The sequence below is a fragment of the Hetaerina americana genome, unplaced genomic scaffold, assembly GCF_022747635.1.
Source record: "Hetaerina americana unplaced genomic scaffold, ioHetAmer1.1.p SCAF_5, whole genome shotgun sequence".
Taxonomy (NCBI): domain Eukaryota; kingdom Metazoa; phylum Arthropoda; class Insecta; order Odonata; family Calopterygidae; genus Hetaerina; species Hetaerina americana.
Window position 1 is genome coordinate 6,072,533 of NW_027287095.1, and position 20,219 is coordinate 6,092,751.

General features: G+C 39.3%; 1 protein-coding gene across 2 annotated transcripts in view; it reads right to left on the reverse strand.

Moving 5' to 3' along the window:
* The window catches only part of tinc (transmembrane protein tincar), a 414,202-nt gene that overhangs the window by 11,464 nt on the left and 382,519 nt on the right, over positions 1-20,219 (reverse strand). The window contains exons 3-7 of one of the 2 annotated variants that reach the window (XM_071592410.1): positions 10,596-11,665; positions 8,739-9,271; positions 8,098-8,148; positions 5,812-6,088; positions 3,668-3,895 (exon numbers count right to left, since the gene is read on the reverse strand). In XM_071592410.1, coding sequence (XP_071448511.1) covers positions 3,668-3,895; positions 5,812-6,088; positions 8,098-8,148; positions 8,739-9,271; positions 10,596-11,665 — 2,159 coding nt within the window. The remainder of the gene's footprint in view (positions 1-3,667; positions 3,896-5,811; positions 6,089-8,097; positions 8,149-8,738; positions 9,272-10,595; positions 11,666-20,219) is intronic. The other variant, XM_071592411.1, reaches the window with a different exon arrangement.

Consider the following 20,219-nt stretch of genomic DNA (forward strand, 5'->3'; position numbering starts at 1 on the left):
TTTAGTTTTCCCTGATTTCTTATCCCAAGAAAAAACCTTAGACTTTATTTTCCTTGCATAGGTACTACCCAAATTAATTTTAACCTTCCGTAATAGACATAGATATAATGATTGATATTGGTTGACAAAGGAAATAATTATATGTCTATTACTTTAATATTACTCATAAGCTTGAGAATTTTCATCTTTAAAGGCTGATAAGAGGAAATATTCTTAAACATTTTCAATTTTGGCATACATTTTTTCTTTTATAAGATATAATAGTTATTTTTAGGAAAATTATTTATTTGTTGCATTTGTTCAGAGTAACATTTCATCATTTGGTTAAAATCTGAAAGAAAGAGGGTATATTGTTATGCATGAACTAGTTTTCTATGACCATTTGAAATGAAATTTTAATAAGCACAGTTATCAGATAATAAGTTAAAAGTGCAAAAAAGAGAACCATAAACAACCAATTGAGGGAAGTGCAGAGAAGCATATTTAGGTTAGTCTATTATTAGTCTCTACAGGCAGGACCATAATGTTTAGTAAGTGTAAGGATAATATAAACTTTTTCTTTGTACACATTTCTCTAATTATACATTCATATATAATTTAGTAACAAATTATGAAAACTTGCCCAAGTTTCCAAAGCCTAAAAGCTGTTTTAAGCCAACTATTCAAGTATGTATGTACATTTACCTTATCATTATATGTGCTCTATTAAAAATACAATCCGCATTTATTTATATTAAAAAAACCATAAACACAGGAATCAATCGGAAGGTCGGGTTGTTAGGTGATGGTAGAGTGCACCCAGTACTAAGCCTGACTGCGTGTGAAATTCACACAATAGGGTAGGGGGGCTAGTGCCTTCCCCTGGTTCAGTTATGGCTTCCCAGGAAAATCTGGTGCCCAAAAAATCACAGACCTTGGGTGGAGCTGCAGGTGCCCAGAGAGGCTTGCCTGGGAATCGAACCCGGGCCCCTTGGGTCAGTAGTCCCTCAACTCCGCGTCCCATATTTTCTAAATATTTATACTGCCAAATTTTATCAAAACCATGTTTATAAACAACAAAAGCCAATCGTCAATCTATAAAAAGTCTAATAAATTGAACTAAAACTGAAAAGTGCAAGGTAAACTTACATTTGTGAATGTATATATAATATGTAGGACCTTTCCTGAAGTCACTGTCCCAAAGTTTCACTAATGTTACAATGTGATGCGCTTCCAATGAAACTTAGTAACTTTGGACATTTAAGGGTATATTTTTTAATAAATGCATCAAGTTTTGATAGAATTTCTTTTGAAAATATTTAACATATTTATTATTCTTTGTAGGGACAGATCTGGTGCTAGTTGACACAATGTAATTTGTAAAAGTAAGAGATACCATTACAGGGCAAGTGCAAGAGTGTAATATAGTAGCACTAATAAATAAAGTGTACTCACATGGAAAATTGAGAATTGAAATAAAGGAAATGGAATAATTACTAGTAATTTCATTTTTTAATAATGAGATCAACTGGTTGTACAACAGTCAATCCATATACTTTTCTATATTTAGTCATTCATTAATTGAACAACTGTCACTGCATCTTATCAGAAAAAAAGTGTAACTAAGATTTCCCATTATATGGCCATAAAAAAAAACATGACAAGGGTCTAGTTCGTTAAAGTTGTACTTAGGAAGACAAGTGCCGCTGTTACTATGAGAGCTATCCAAAAATAGTGCAAGAAACCCATTGAATTACGTGTTATTCTAAAATGGGTTATGTCATTAGTAGGTGATTTCAAATATATAAGATGGAAATTATCCTCAGGTTTAATGCGAGAGAAAATCAATAGTTTATGATTAGTGCTCTTGGAGGTTCATTTTTCCTAGGGTATTTCCAAGAAAAAAGCTATAGATTTTACCCCTAAATATAAATTATTTTTGCGAAATGTCTGCTGACAATACAGAACCTATTCATCAATCTAGAGATAATATTTAGATCATATTCATTGTAAAAATTCCTGGAGTTAACATAAATGAAAATGGAATTTGTTTTGTTAGGCACAAAAAATATTAAAGAATGATAATGTATAATTAAGTGACTATACCACTCTTGTGCGAACATCATAGGGTGAATGTTTTCATGGAATAATAGGATTAGACTAACCTATCATATAACCTAACTTATCATAATTGTGTAGATAGAAAAAAATACCATGGTCTGAAATTAAATAAGGTGTAATATATGAAGTATCACTGGAAAAAACAGCACAATATCTAACATATCCCTCACCATAGAAGAGAAAATTTGCAAACCCTAGGATAAAAGTTTCTTCTTAGTCAATGCAATAGGCTGATACACAACTTAACAGAATAAGTGCATATTTGCTAATTTTTCTTTATTTATTGTAGTCATGCTGTTCTGAAGTATGGAATGCAAATAATCTTATATGCCCAATCTCTTTTGTGACAAAAATCAATGCTTGTTTATATGTTTTTTATATAAGCTCAAATGAAGTCCAACAACTAAAGATCCAATGATACTTTGGGTAAAATGTTGGATATTGATATGCATGCCCAATTTATTGAACATTAATGTAAATGGAGAAGGCACAAAATTGTTCCAAGGCTGTGATTGTGAAACAAACACCACAGGCTGGATAACAAAAAACTTTTTAAAAATTTAGGCATGAGTGACAGAGATTTTGACTAATGAAACGTGTATAAAATGTTGTTGCACTTGATAAGAGGACCATTGTGAACAGATGCCTATCATCATGAGAGCAATACTTCTTAAAGTTGTGCCTTTATAGGTGCTGAAAGGCTATCAGAGGGAAAGATGCTCTAGAGGTAAATATGTAATTATCAGTAAATAAATGGCATAATTATGTAATGCCATGGCAAAATAATGACTAGATGTTCGAAACAGTATATTTGATGGACTGTAGTAATTTTATTGTCTTATTTCTGATGGTATGTGCTCCTCTTGAGAAGTTCTTGAAACTTCCTTAAATCAGACCACAATGGTATAATTTAGTACGATTATAGCACAAGTGAAAATTAATTCATTGCTAACTAAAAAATCAAAAAGCCAGAATTATCCAAAATTGTCCATTTTTGTTTCATTTTGTAGGTAACTATTGTTTCAAAAATTAATTTCCAAAGAGTCACTATTATATTTTCCAGATGACTGATCTTGGAGGGAGACTGGTAGAATTGGGAAAGGAAATGCCTCTCATACCCTATGTGCATTTTGAATGCCATTAGACCCAGTATAATTAGATCTCCGCACTATCATATTTAAAGAAACCTTCAGGACCTTTGCTTTTATTCAAAGTTAAAATGGTAAAAGTGTATGGAATTGTAAATTATCAAAGCCAAAGCTATACAGATTGATGGTGAGAACTATGAGATACCACTGTGCGTATCTATTACATTTGTATTAACCAAGGCAGTAGCATCAAAACTAATAATTTCCTAATTACTGGACCTTTGGCTAATATTACATACTTACTTTTAATGAATTCTATGAATAACATTCTATATGTTTTATAGTAACAAATATTTGAGACAGAATATAGTCACTAAATTGAAAGAGTATTAATGATAAGATAAAATCAGCATTAATTTATAGGCAACAAAACACATTTTAGAAGCAAAGAAAGTTTTGGGGAGATTTAAGTTAGTTACCTGAGGGTCAAGGTTTTGGTTAGATGGGGCAGCAGAGGAATTGGCAGCAGGGGGTGGGGGTGAGGAGTGGTTGTTAATTTCCTCCCCCTGGGCCTTTTCAGCCTCTGTAGGAGATGGGGGCGGGAGTGGAGATGGCTCAGGTAAGGTATCCTCATAATCGCCTGGGAGCAAGAGGTCCCTGTTAGTGGCCGCATAGGTGATGCTCCCATCTGCCACCGAGTCCAACAGCTAAAACATTAAATTACAGGATGAGGTTACAGGAGGATTTCTTTTGCAAAAAACACAAAACAATTATTTACAAAAGCATCGATGACGAGGAAAGTTGTAAGAATTATGAATCCGTTGCCCGGACTGTAAACAGATAACACAAAGGACTTGATCATATATTATGGTGTGCAAAACATACTAACTTCTAATCCTTGTACTGCATTTAATTCCACCTAGCTTCTTCCTCTGAAGGTATCATTGTAATTATAATTATTTACAACTATAATATTCTGTCTGTTATTTAAGAGTGATTCCAAGAAATTACAGGGTATGCAGTTACTAATAAAGTTCAGAGGTTACTTAAATGTGCATATTATCTACAACATTTACTAATGAGACGTGCATAACAAATGGCTGAAAATTCTAAGTATGATTGCTAAGATAATTGCTTTAAAGGTACCTTCTAATCCCAATATGAGCATCAGCTATATATATACACAGGTAATTAATATATGAATCACATATAATTACACCCTGAATTATTCATTCTAATTGTGCAGGTCTCAGGTTAATTTTGACATATTAGGAAAATGTAAGCACCTACCTAGGTAGGTACTGAAATTCCAAATTAAAATCAACCATAATAAAGTTTGAATTTTATTTACAAATTTTGGTAATTCAGCTGTGAATTATAGGTAAAACTTCTTAAACATATTTTCAATACATAGAATATCTATGTGCATATGAATTAAATATACATCTTCATCAACACCCATATAGTATGCAATTCTGATTTCAGAAAATTCCACTGAATGGCAATCATGCATGAAATCATCTTAACATTCATAAATTAATATACTTCAAACAAAATGTATCCTGTGTTTATCAGTCTTGTGATTTTTTCTAAATCATCATCATGGGCTTGGTGGTGGATTAAATTGGATTCCTCAGCTATAATCTCCTAAGAGGGGAATGAAAGTGTGAAAGTTAAATTCAATACCTTGAACTGGGGGAAGGAATGAATATCAAGCATCAATTCATGTTTTAAGAGGATTTAAGATGGTGGAAACATTAGAAAAAATGTGTACATATTGAAAAACCTTGAGAGATAATTATGCATAGAAAGTACTAATAAATAGGATAATATAATAGGAATTACTAGTAAAAAAGAAAAGTGTTATGGAGTCATAAAAAATATATGAAGGGGGAAAGGAATAGGAGAGTATGTGGACAAGTTGGGGAATAGAATGCTCAAAGAATTCAATAACAAAGTTAGGAAATAACCCAAATATGACAAAAGACTGAAAAAACAGGGAGAGCCAGAATTATGGCTTTATTAGGTTCAGTTTCATTTTTTTTAACCAGAAAAATAGTAAAATAGTAGAATTGAAGACAATATAATGATAAATCTCCTTTGTTATGCAACAAAAATATTGAGAATGAGAGAGATAATCATGAGATTATTCTTAATAATATGAGAATAATCAGCAGTTGTTTGTTGAGCAGGGAAAATGCCTACATGGTGAATATTTTGATTTAGAAAGAGGTTTGGATTGCATGACATCTTAACAATGAAGGGAACACTGATATCTGAATCCTGAAAATTGATGCAAATCATCTAAGACAAAAGTGTCCATTTCAATGACATTCTGTTTGATTTAAATACTAAGAATGATACTTGTCCTTTGATTTCATGCCATGATACTTAGTTTTTCTAAAAAAAGCTGAAGGAGACAGTTGCTAATAAATGCAATTTAAAATCCCCACTCACCCACCATTATGATGAGTAATAAAAGTGTCCTTCTCCTCCTAGAACCCAACTACATAATGTATGGATAGTCCATGCTTTCAGTCAGGACATTTTAGTAAACACTAACGAAAGGACTTGGAATATCTTTCTAAACATTGAACTTCTCTTTGTGATGATTATAAAATACCTTGGCATCTTCTGATGGGGTATCCTCCTCATCTCCAATAGGCATGGGAACTTCCCTAAGTGTTGCATAGTCACCATCGTCTTCTGGCACAACACCTTCACAGTCCTCACCAGAAAAATCTTCAGAATCAGAGAGCAAAGGATTTCGCCTTCTTCCTGCTCGTGCTCGGGCACAGTTCTGCTCACCGACCAAATCCGGCCCATTGCCGGTGGCTTTTAACTTGCCACGTCCAACAGCCAATGCAGTTTTTGGGACTTTGGACAACACTTTGAGTTTCCTACAAAAATCCAATACATTTGCAAATAGGTAACTAGACACCTTGTGAAATGAGAAATATTTTTGAAGAAATTCTTAAGATTGAGTTGAATCTTAATAATGCGTTTATCTCCTGAATCAATGACAAATAATGCGATTTTCACCATTCTATAATGTAATGTAAATTTTGTTTCTTACAATCTTAATTCTTATAAAATCTATTCATTCCTTCCACAAAATTGCAGGACTCATACTAATTTATTGCAATCACAATGAAAATCCCAAAATAGGCATTCACACAACGGTACAATATAATGAAGTTTATTAACAAAACAGATAATAGCTTTATTCTCTAATCATTGACAGTAAAAACTTAAGATATATATTTAAAAAAAATAAAATTAAGGTGATGTATCTATGTGGTCATGGGTACCTTAGCTGTGTGTCTGCAATTTCTAGAGAAATGTTACTCCAGATTAAATAAGTAAACTGCTAAATTTTACAATGGCTAACATTCAGAGTAGTTAGGTGGAATTTCTTTTGAATATGCAAAGTGGCTAGGTACATAATGTGTTACTTTTCCATTTGAAAATGCCATGTGTCATATTTTTGTAACCTAAGGGTAACATGCTACATTTTCACAATATTTCATCATCTCTAAGTATATATTAAGGAATAAAACCTCTATATAGGCACATGGCTAGGGGCATTATAGCATCAATCACTTCTGCAGTAATGTAACAAATTTTGCATAATTTAGTAGAGAAAGAAGTAATACATTATGTAATTATCAGAATACTATTGTATATAAGTCAATGGACACTTTATGGCCCGGGAAATTTACAGTATAGGATCTTACAATTTCAAATGATTAGTCACAATACTTTGCACAATAGTTATTCAAAATGTTGGTACTGACTTATAATTGTCAATACTTGTTGTAAAAGTGATAATGTAGATACATTGATGGATTGGTAATACTTATAACATGAATTAATATCGATTTAATCAAGGAATATCATCAAATGTACCAGGGAAACAGTCACTCTGCCCGTCATCTTAATCGAAATGAATTGTGCCCACAAAGGTTATTGGCTTTTTGATTTTCTGTCTATGTCACATTTCTATTCTACTTTTGGGTAGGATGAGGTCCTTTTAATCCTCTAGCATTAGTTAAATTTCTTCATTTCCATTAAAAGTAAAAAAAAACCCCAGAAAGACTAATTTAATAAGGAGAGTTTCTCGATTGTAAATGTAACCACACCATCAAATCTGGAAAGCAACCTTGAAAAGTAGTTTTTCCAGCTAGCATATTTGTCTGAACACACCATGGAGAGGTAGGAGATGGGGAAATACTACTAGAAAATATATTTTTAAAATGCTACCACACCAAAAGACAGTAGATTTAAAGGAATCTTACCGATACAAATTACATTCTCTTTCACAAATTTAAAATTACTTCTTTTCTTATGCAAAATTGCAAAATAATTATTAAGATGCATTGCTATGCTCTAGAAATAATAATAATTCTTTGTTGCATAAACACAGTCATTTTATTCTAATACCTATTTAGAACTTATGATAACAACTTATTAACCGAGTAATGAGATATTCAACTGAGGCTGATTAATAGCAGATAATCTATCCCATCAATCTAACTATGCCATTAAATTCTGATAGGTTTCAAAATGCATTCTTAAATAGTACTGGTGAAGCACATTTGTATGACAATAGGTAGCTCAACTAGGTACCTGAAAAATACACAACTTATCTATACATTATTTAGGGCCAATTCAAGCAAAGAATGATTAGTTTTCAAATATTAGTTCATATATAAATGTGATTAGTACATATATATGATCATTGTACTACAAACAAAACATTTAAGGTATATCTACAAATTTTTACCGTCTTACTAAAATACTACAATTTTGGATACTATCGAAGACATTGTGCAAAGCAATACCTACGTTAGTAAATGGATACAACATAGGTTGACAAAAAACAATGAAAATTAAATTAGATTTTCACCTGGTAAATAGTCCTTTTAAAGAATGATGATGAAGTTTTTCTTTTATTTTGCTAAAGGAAAAATTTTAAAGAAAAATAAGCTAATATTCATATATTGTTGGGATGAAAGAAAAACTTTGAATCAAGCTTCATCCATATATTTCTGTAATTTCAAAAATTACCATCTCCTTTTCAAGTGAAAGTACTTGTAGAACTGAAAGTCTGATGGAATCCAATTAAAAATCTACATTCAAAAGAATACAGACACTAATTACAAGGAAGATATAACCATGTATTGGATGAATAGGTAAGAGCAAAACCACAATATGATTTTTAGATGGCTATTTGTTTATGCTCAGCAATAGGCCAAATGAAATCTAATCACACTGTGAAATTTAAAACCAATTTCATAGAAATAGATATAACAAATATATAGTGAGTTTCAGCTTATGACTGCTGTTGCTGACTTAGCTAAATTAGTAATAATGTGCATGCAATTCAATCAATGCATTTCCATTTTTCTAAACTTTATTTTGACATTGATTCTCATAATGTATATTCATTCTACTTCTAGTCAAGCTCACGCACCCACTGCAGTGAAACCCGGATATATATAACGTTATTATCATTTATTCCAAACAATGCGATGTGGATCAACTCACCTAGCACCACTTCCATTGGTTCCTGTATTGAGAGAGTCATCGAAGGTTACTTTCAGCTTCGTCCCTCCGGAGGATGCAGAATTCTTGCGCTGGAGCCACGTCAGTCTTTCGGAGCAAGGAGAGGGCTTGGGCGAGACGGCCCTGAGCACCGTCTGCTGCGGGCGGAGCCAGTACACCTGCTCCCCGTCATCGTCATCATCTAAGAGGTCCCCGTCGGCCGCCGCACCCCCAGCCGAGTCGTCACCGTCCTCCCCTGGGGACACGCCCTTCCGCTGCCTCTGCCGCTGTTGCTGTTGTTCCAGCACTGTCCTCTGGACGACGCCCATGATGGCCTTCCGCGGAGTCGTCTCCGACACGGCGTACGCCCGACCGTTGCCCACGACGAGCAGGGGAACTCCGGCCGAAGCGTCCGACCCGCCGCCCCCGCAATGGGGGCGCCTGTTGTGGCGCCGCGAAGCGATCTCCACGTCCGTCAGAAGCTGGACCGATCTGGGGCTTGCCCTCACCGTGGCACGCGCCACAGTCACTCGAACCTGCGCGGAGAAGAAGAGTGCAGGGGGTGGAATTTTATTTTCCTCGAATGGATACGTCTTACATATGAAGGAGACTAACTGCTCATGAAAAATCGGACTCTTTTAAGACGTTCATGTTCCCAGAAAGAGGGCTTTCGTCTGTATCATAAACACGAAAGAGTCCAATGCGCTACATTTCCTATTGAAACAAGCAAAAATACTAAGGGGAATTCATAAAACGTAATGTAGATATGCTAGGCTTTGAGGCTAAAAAGATCTGCCCTAGGCATATTATTACAAAATACAAAAATTACGTATTCACTCATATAACCGTTAAGTCAAACTTAGGAATAATTTGACGATCAGTATTTATCTCCAATAATGGACATCACCAGCTTCACTCAAACTTTTTGATTTTTCGTGCAGTGGATATCCCACGGAAACCATACACCGCAGAGTGAAAATAAACTGCATCCCTCATTACCCTGAATATCACTTGCCCCTAGGATTAATTCGGGGTGAGCTCTACCCTCACCGGTCGATTCAACCTCCTGGTTGATAGCTGTGGTGATAATCCCCCTCTAATATATTCTTCATGACACTGATTTGAATTACATAGTACCCTTTAAGCCACCGCTAGGGTGTGTGGCAGGGGGTGAATACACACCGGACTAAATTTGACCCGAATAATACCATACCGCGGTCGGAAAATGTTATTCTGATCCCTCATTGTTCGTAGAAAAAATGACATCTTAAATCTTTCTATTCTACACTTAATCTCTCTTATTTTACTGGCATGATCGTAGTACGTAGTACGATGGAGGTAATAACAAATTTTCAACATCACTGCTACAGAGACCTCCTTCTAATTTATGCAAGAGCTTCAAACTGTAATTTAACCTTCGCTCCGCGAGTGATTCCCAGCAAAGCTGCTCTAATATTTTGGATACGCTACTAAGTTTATCATAAAAACGTTTTACAAATCTAGCTCCATTTTGTTTGCACGATCTTTCCTACCGTAGAACAGTAGGGCTATTGATAAATTTTCAAAATAATCGCTGAAGAGACATCCTTCCAATTTACGCAGGAGATTTAATCTGTAACCTTTGGATTACCAAACTAGTTACTCTAATAATTTTGGCACGCTACTCATGTTGTCATACATAAAATGTGTTTATCATCTTTTAATTCTTGAAAAAAAGCCTCAACTATGAAACGCATAAAAAAAGTCCCGATGGCTTCATTTTAATGCTTTATAAGTGCGACTTTACGATTCGCCGTAACTCATTGACTGCGGCTGGGTTCAGATGTTTCTGGGACGGACGATCGCGGGCGGACGACTCACCTTGAAGGCCCACCTCCTCTTGGCCGTGAGGATGAGCCACGCCAGCAGCCAGAGCAGCAGGTGCATCACGGCAGCGACAGAGCCGGCCAGCACAGCGCCGTCCAGGCTCCCGCGGTACACGAGCGCGGCGTCATGCAGCAGCGGTGCCTCGCACACACCCAGCGAGATGAGGACGCAGAGCGCGGCGCAGTGCGAGAAATACCCCCAGCCGCCACCCCCACCGCCGTCCCCCAGACTTCCGGGCACCGTGATCAGCCGCCCCCGATCCCTCTGCCGCCCCAGGAAGGAGCGCAGCCTGCAGAGGCCGTAGAGGTAGAGCACCAGGCTGGAGGCCAGCACAAGGGCCCCAGAGAGGACGAACAGGGCCAGGGTCACCACGGGGTTGAGCAGGAAGGGCCCGTTGTTGTTGCCGCCGCCGCCACCACCCCTGCCCTCCCCGCCCCCCCTGCCGTGCAGGCTCGAGAAGAAGGAGAGCAGAAAGCTCTGCGAGTCAACGGCGCCGGAGTCAGCGCCAAATCCTCCCCCGCCGCCCTCGGCCGCACGCACCACCTGCACCTTGTACAGCACCGAGACGGAGGCGAAGGATAGGAGGGCGTAGACGGCATTGGCGGCGAGCTGCACGGAGAGCAGGGAGGCGAGCGGCTTGCTCGTGCGCCAGAAGACGGAGGGGTAGCGCACGGCGTAGGCGGTGAGGGCGAGGGCGTAGTTGAGGAACTCGGCGGAGACGGGACCGCTGCCCCACCACACGGCACCACCGTCCCAGAGGTCGTCGTCGTCTCCGGAGAAGGGCGAGGAGGGGGCGGAGGTGATGGCGGAGGCCGAGGGCGGGGCCACCGTGGGGAAGGTGGCGGCGGTGGTGGTGGAGGGCGGGAGAGTGGTGACGGGAGAGGCCGTGGAGGCCGCCGTTGGCAGGGCGGAGGTGCCGTTGAGGACTTCCTCGAGGGCCAGGGGCGTGGGCAGCGAGGGTGGCAGCGGAGTCGAGGCGTTGAAGGTCGAGGAGAGGAAGTTGAGTAGGACCAGGCGGTCGCGATGGATTCCCAGGAAGTCCAGGTCCGTCCGCCAGATTGCATCTGCAAGAATAATACCGAAGGAATTAATGAGATTTCCTGGGGAGGTTTCTCTCGAAGTCGGAGAGTAGATCACGAGTCGGCAATACAAGTAATATCCTCCAGCGATAAAAGAAAACGCGCGATGTAGAAGAAATGCTCTTTTATGATAAAACCTCACCACATAAAAGTCTTTCATTAACGAAGTCGGACTGAACTAGAGACCTTGGCATCCTAACGTTTTAAAATTAATTATCTAGTTGCAGGCTGTGCAAACATTTTACAGTTAAACTGGGCCGTACTCATTGGTTACTCGGGATTCTGGAAATAATATACGGTCAATGGTTATTCAAACTTGTATGCCATGTGTGTTGAATGTCCGGAACACAAGATGTTTTCCTTACAACCAGCTTTTTGTAAATTGTATTCTTAGCTTACGTAAATGTTCTTCATACAAAGTAGTACAGTACAGTTTGGCTGTGGCTCTTACTCCGAAGAATTTTCATATGGAATATTACTTAGGTATTTACTTACGCGTAAGAACTTATTTTAAACAATGCAATTTATATGTACGTAAACACTTGTAGTATTTTGAATTCTTATCAAGGTATGAGTTGAAACCATTGTTCAATTAACTCTTGGCGTTAGGTCTTAGAATGAGAGACTTAACAATGATATTTGATCACGGATGGGTTGAATTTAGAAAATATCTAAAGCATACAAAAATCATTTTTACTTATCTTCCACTTTCTTCCAACAAAATACAGATAAAAAATCTGGGTTTTCATTCCTTACAGCTGAGAAAGAAAGCGAGAAATCTTTCCTCTCGATCGAGACGGGGAGGCACAAACACACCATTAATGTTCCACACTTAAATCACTTAAAAGTTTTGAAACTGCTATGATTCTCATCTTCATAAAAACGGTATCAAAAACTAAAAAATATACTTCACTCCTTAAGATTTACAGAAACTTCAGATGAGATTTTAACGCCTTTAAAAAATTTCCTAGTTTGGCCTAACTATAACTGCGCGATGTAATTAAATAGGAGCCCATTAAGTGCCTTCATTACGCGTTGTTTCGAAATGAGATTCCAAATTAACTCTTCCAAGGCTACGTCATTGATCACAAGTGAGACATCAAGGACGAACCGATTCCTTATTCATAAAACCATATGGTTTAGAAAAGGCTGGTGCCGTAACACCCCCACCACATGCCCTTGCAGGTCGCGTGGATGGATATTTACGCCGTCTTTCCGACTCGCAGCTTGCGGCGAGTCGTAAAGACGGCGTGCATATCCTTTAAAAGAAACTGCGCCAAGTATGAAACATATGCGTATTTTCTCACGACAGCCTCTAATTAATAGATTCGTTGCCTCAAGAGCGAACGAAATTGGTCCTATCACTATATCTAATGAAGCGATCTGGAACATATACAGATGTGAAGACATCTCCCTGAAGAAACATTTTATTGGTCCAAGATTCGAATACTTGATCTTCTAACTATTGATCGGGTGGTCTCGAGGAATGTTAACTTTATACGTTCAAATTTTAAAAGTTCCCCGGACATATTTATATTTACGTGTTTCTAATTATGCCTTTTAATAGGTAAAATATTGGATAAGTGAGGTAGAGGAAGGAAAAGAATACTTATACATACTTCGGACGGAAGGATCGGAGGTTAAAAGTAAACGGCGATAAAAATTGTATTTTTTTAATATGACTTTTAAGGATAATTAGCGACGCGTTGTTAGGGGCTTAGGATTTTGATTGTACTTGATTCACTGACTCCTTAAAATAATCGCTCAAATTGGTAGAATACGGCTGACAATAATGCATTATTAATTTTGAAGGACTTCTTCATTTTGAATAACTGATCGTAGCACTTTTCAACTTGATAAAATTTGTATTTTACGACCGAGTTTCGATGTGTTAAATCATCATCATGAAGTAATACATCGAAGATGATATAATACATAGAAACCCGGTCGTAAAATAAAAACTTTATCAAGTGGAAAAGTATTACAATCAGGTATTCATTCTGTTCGACTTCCACCACATCACGCCTGAAGCTACTCAACTTCTTCATTCGTTCTATCATTCTGAGTTGAGTTTAATACTTGTATATGTGGTTATGAATATTTAATCAAGAGGTGATAACCAGAGCGTACTGAACTCCATACTTCACATCCCGTGTCCTTTCCATCGACATTCCCTTCTCCTCTTCCAATTCTTCCCTCCTCTCTTTCACGTACTCCAGGGGGGCGTGCGGCAGGGTCGTCTCCCACGAGTGAGGGTGCGGGCACTCGGCCGGCCTCCTCTCTTATCCTAATCTTAGCACCCTCCCGGGGCATTCATTCTTCCTTCCTCTCTCTCAAACTAGAACGCTTTCGCCCCCTGATCACCTTGGCAGCCGAGCCGAACCCTATGAGCGGCCCCTGTTCGTCCCTTCCACCATTTGAACAACTTGGGAAGTTGCTGGCAACCGAGATAGAGTTAAGGTCCACTCTTCCATTTGTCTGCTTTCTCTCAACCACCCCGCAGCATCTCTAAACAAGCCAAGTGTAACCATAGATATCATGCATCATAGGAACAATGTAAATGTTATGAGTGGGTTAAACTTGCACGACTACGAAAATTACTCACTACGTAGGTAAAATTTCATTCAGTGTCAGTAAAAAAATCACCTCTCCTTTGCATAGAAATATCCATTGCCGATTCTATTAATGTAATAAGTCAATGTTCAAATCTGTGGCTGATACAAGGATCCGTGGACACCCTTCGAATAAAGTGAATGAGCTAGATGAGTGAGCCTTCTTGCCTCGTGTATACAATTTATCAATATAAATCAGTCGTAGACTTGACTACGTATCAGAAAAAATGGAAAAGAGCATTTCGATCATAAATTACGTGTATATGTGCCATTCCTTAGATACCAATATTAATAATTGGTTCTTAATCGTCCCTATTCCTGTTTATAGACATGAAATTTAGTTTTCTTTTGCAATCTTGAATTATATGCTTCAAAATTGAATTCATAAAAGAAACTAACAGTTAAATACGCTAAAACTTTCAAACTCAGGACATGTTCAAAGACTTTTACTTTGATTGTAATTTATAAATCAAAGGAGAGGTGTTTTAATTCTGTTTCAGAAATATATATTTTTCATAAGGCAAATGGCATGAGAAAATATTACAGTTTAGCGGATCCATCCCAATCTGAAGTTGGAGATTGACGAAAGTGAAAACGGCAATTTCCACTATCAGATGCGCCACGAGTTTTCTTCTCCGAAGCAGGAATAACAACAAAAACCTCGTCATTTACGACGTCGTTATTTTATGCGTTTCAGTTCGATTTTCGCGAACAAATAATTCGGTTTTCCATCGGATCCAAAGGTTTGGACTGGCTATCTGCTTGAGCTGCTATTGAAATAAATATGCCTACATGCATTGACACGCTAATAGGACAATTATCATAATTAAGAGCGTATTGGACGTGCGGAAGTTTAATTTGATAATTTCAAAATATGGCGGACTTGGCTTATTCGGGCAATTTGAAAAAAACTCAAGTTTTGCGAAGCGAGGTTTTGGATCGTTTTCCGTGACCGTAAGAATACTACTATTGATCAGCATTCTTACATTGAGATTATTTAGCTGAAGGTAAAGATTGCATTCAGAGGGATTCAGATATCGGTGATCTTCGACGAACAAATATGTGAGTGAAATGCGCACCACACAGTTTTAAGGGGCGATCAGCCAATCGAACTCGAAAATTAGTCAAATCGCATTTCACATAACGGTGAAATCTCTTGGGTAGAAAGTGGGCAAGAGGGCCAAAGATTAAATCCGTTGTTTAAATAAGATGAAAGGTTTTACTATGCGAAGGATTTTAATCTAGTCCCAATTTGACTATAATGAAGCCGTTAACATTTTTATCGAGGAGCGGCACTACGTTCGACGTCTTAATTTGAACCCATTCCCGTGGAATTATATGTCCTCCGGTTGTGCCAGTGGTGTTAATTTTGAATCCGGGCGATCTACTCCGATCCACTCCCCAGACAGGAGCTATTTTACAATTTTGCTTGCGCTCGGGACCTGCGACGGGGGAGGGGAGGGGATAAGGGTCGGTTCCTCGGATCCCCTGCACCCTGGTGCCCCGAACGCCCTGCCCTCTGCAGCTTCCTTAACCACACGAGGTGATGCATCGTCCCGGCTGATCTCGACAAAGATGCCCTTCCTTCTTCCCCTCCAAGTGGCCACCAACGCCAACTCCTCCAAATGAACTGTCACGTGGCGTTAAGGAACCCGAAAATTATGGCCCTGGTGTCTTTGATCGGATTTGCCGGCAAAGAAGGCGGGGGTGGGGGATTCGGGGGAACACAAAGGAGTCCTTTCCACCGAAAAAAGTCGGAAAGATGATATCGAGTCCCGTGGGCACATTCTTTTGAAGTCGACACCATTAATATTTTGGGGAGATTAATATTATGGTGGATAATTTAGTGGCTTTCATCTGATAGATTATTTTTGTCGTTTCGTGAAACAAAATATTAACATGAAGTTATCGTAAAAAAATTGAAATTACGTTTGGATAGATACATTTATTATCGCGAGCGAGTTCCATGGCAGTTTAGTGCTGCACGATGCTGCATTGACTATCCAATAAAGAAGTTGACAGGGATCGATCGGATTTTCCAGTAAAGATCGAAGAGAAAAATGTTGTTTCATCACTGAATATCAATGTGGTCAGTCACAGGATGTGTATAAAGACTAAGATTAAATTAATTCGTTTCTCAGCTCGTTTTCAAATAAAGCATGCATTTATGCCCAGCAAAATTTTGGAAGGCCATAAAGCAAAACGGAAATTGTATGTCTAAGACGACCGTCGAGGGTGTAACTAGGGTGTAGAAACGCACTAGAAATTTACTACCGCGCATGCCTCTGATTTACTTAAATCTTGAAATGGATGGAAAATTTTACAGTATCAGAGGTGTGGGAAAGATACCTACTGCAAAATGGTCCAGAGTTTTCAAGTTTCAAAAATGTCGTCCTTCCAAAAGCCGAATTCTTATCTGGATGAATTGTGCTACGCCGAAACTCTTTCAACTATTTTCGAAGCGGAGTACGCGGCTAACCCTTAAACTATTCCTTGCCTCACTTGGTGTTAGAAGTTTAGGGCGTCGAGGAAGAAGAGTAAACGCTTTTCTGGGCCCTGTGAAACTTGTTTCGGGTCCGTGAAGCGCGAGAACACGATATCCCTCGAGAAACTGGAAACTTGTGTTTTGTTTATGCGGGTGCTGCAGAGAGGGGTGTAATGGCATCTGTGGGGGAAGGAGGGGTTCGCGAGGGATTCAAGGAGGGTTATTTAGTAGGGGGGAGGGAGACACGGAGTCAAGGAACGGGGACCGCGACGACCGGGGGGCCTGCCGGCATGGGAGAGATTTACTTGCATATATTACAAGGACGTGGTGGACCCAGGATGGGTACTTGGAGTACACCTGATTGAATCCTGAATTAAAGCACGCTCATCAAACAAGTTACGTTGATTCACTGAGAAAAATCAAGATTTAATTGTAAATTAATCAAGCATTGTATCCGCGGATGACATTTGAACAAAAAGCAGGAGAAACCTAGTCTGGCGAAGACGTAAACTCGAATCGCGTGACTGCCAATTTGATTTGAGTGGTCTACATGACATTTCATTTTTCTAACTACTATAAAAACTAACATGATTCATTAATACCCAAAGATATAATGAAACATATGTATTAAGAATTCCGATTAGGACCACATATCTAATTATAAACTGTAAATGCATTATGTGCATTCGGTGAAAGAAAATGTGGCCTCTTACCTTTTGGGAGCCCCGTCAAAATGTTCGAAAACTTTTTTGTTCAAGAACTACGCCGAATTTAATCTCTCAGTTGGAAGCAACCATGAATCAATTAAGGGAAAATTAATTCTTTGGTTAGACGATAACATTTAAACGAGTGTGTGGGAGCTTTGAAGAAGTTATGATTTTTTGTGAGTTTAGATGTTTTTTTATATTTTTATATCAAAACAGGGCTGCAATTTTAATTTCCGTCTTTAATTTTGAATTTAATCTCTTTCATTGGGAAGAGATTTTTGGATAACTTTCTGTGCTAGGGGAAACTCGTATTTTCTGTGGGAGGGATTCGGCATAGTTTATACGGTACCCAAAACATTGGGATGCATCATGGACTACCTAACCCAAATCTTCACAAAATCCGTACTTATCAGTAGTATACGTGCAACGATTAGCAAAAATTTATGTATACATTTTGAAAAAAATTACCTTACAGCATAGACTTATATTTCATATCAAGTACTAATAACTCTCGATCCATTCTCTTCTCGCGATGCTGATTTTTAAGTGACCACTAGACAATTCAATGGTCCAGTGCCGCGAGTACCCTCATTACATTCAAAAGATTTGTTATGGTACTTAGCGTACAAATGCGCACCTTATCAAGATTAAAAAGTACTTATATTAAGAGAGCGTGTATACCTTACGAGTTCCAACGACTGCAGGAAGCTCTGTCTGAGAAAAAATATACGAAAGAGGTCCCGAGTTAACGAAAAGAGGAAGGGAGAAAAGAGCGGAGATCAAAGGCTGGGGAGACGGGGTAGAGGGAGTGATTGAACGGGAGAGGGGAAGGGAAGAGAAGGATGAATGTGGGAGGGGATCAGCCGAAGTGACCACTGAGGGGGCTCGCCAAATGTGACTCCCGGTAAATCGCAGATCAATGATAAATTGGAAGGAATTCTCTTTGGCAGTGATGTTGAAAATGTATTATTACTGCCATCGCACTACGGTAGGAGAGATCATGTCAGTAAAATTAGAGAGATGAAGTGTAGAATAGAGAAATTAAAGATGTCATTTTTTCCACGAACGATAAGGGATTAGAGTAATATTGCCCAACCGCGGTAGGGTCATATTCGGATCAAAATTAGTCTGGTGTGTATTCACCCCATGCCACACCCACTAGTGGTGGCTTGCAGGGTACTCCTAGAGGTGTATATAGCAATAAGAGTGGGGTATGAATATAACTAGAGTCAAATGACTGAAACACAGAATGAATGAAATACTTTCCTACCCGTTGCCCATCATCTGAGTGTACTTATGGAGATTCCGATTAATGGAAATGATGGATTAGGCGGAAAAGGTGCGTTGCAACGAACATTTTTAATATTTCTAGGAATCATAAGGAATTATATTGTTTTACAAAAAAAATACTCCGGTGGCTCACGGGAAAACATACGGACAACGCCGAGATGTAGGCGCGTACCAGCAAAGTACGTGATAGCATAGAGACGAGGACGGTCTGGAGAACAGAGCACCACTGCTTGTCGACGCTATCGGGAAGGATACGAGGAGGGGCACTGCTCTTGGGCCATCAATGGCTAATTGGCGGGCTCAATTAAGCGCCCCTCGGGGATATTGAGGGGAGTGGGAGGGGTGAGTGGGGCCATCGGCGGAATGTGGGCAGCGGCCCTTAAATACAGCGGGGAGGAGGGCGTGGGAGGGATAGAGAGGGAAAGAGGAAGCGAGTGCGTGGCGCGCAAGAGGACGGGAAGGTGGTCTGACGAGGGTCTGCCTGGGGAGTAAGGGAATTACGGCTGGAAGAGGGATGAGCGGAGGGAAAATGGGTTGAAGGGAAGTACGAAGAAGATGAGGGATCCGCATGGTAGACCAAGGGACGAAGACCGGAAAAGAGAAGGAAGAGGGGGCCGACGAGTCAAGAGGCACGTGCTGGCTTGGGATGGAAAATATACGCAGATACACTGGAAAGTCTCATAGTCATAGACTTCGGATCGGATGCATGCAGTGTTAAGAACCTGATCGGAAACAAATGAGAAACGGTGGGCACGCGGTCCGGAACGATGAACTATTAAACTATGGGGCGCAGGGAATTCTTTTGACTAGGAGCACAACGGACGAACACGTGGGACGACGAAATGTAGGACGGAACGAACTGATAAATTCACGTAATTCGGATGGGGCTTCGACTAGGGCTATTGATTTTCCATCTTCTTCTGCAACCGAATGATCAATCCGAGTCCGTAGTTAAGCTAGGAGTCACATCCCAGAGTGCAAGACTATTACAGAAGATAGGGCGAAAGAAAATGGAGAGAAATGGACGCAGATGAGAGGAATGCCTTTAGTCGGTTGCGAAAATTGCAGGAAAACGAAAATTGTGGGGAGCGGATTCGCGCTCAAAAAACAATATTCAACCCCAAGGTTATTTCGATTGGTAGAGAGAAGAGGTCACCGGGTAGTACGCGGCTCGTGACATTAACACACTCGGTTGACAGTGACATCATCCGGGATTTGAACCCGAGACCTTCAGTTAGCAAGTAGCCCCTGGCGTACAATGACAGTCGGACGAAACACATAGCACAGTTCACAAAATGGCTGAGAAAAGGAAAGAAAAGCAGGAAGATGTGAAGATATGAAAATAGATTGAAGAGCGGGGTCCTAAAGAACATTTGGATAAATGTCAGAGAGGCTCGGGGAGAAGATATCATCCAATTCCAATGTAGCGGTTCAACTCAATGGGG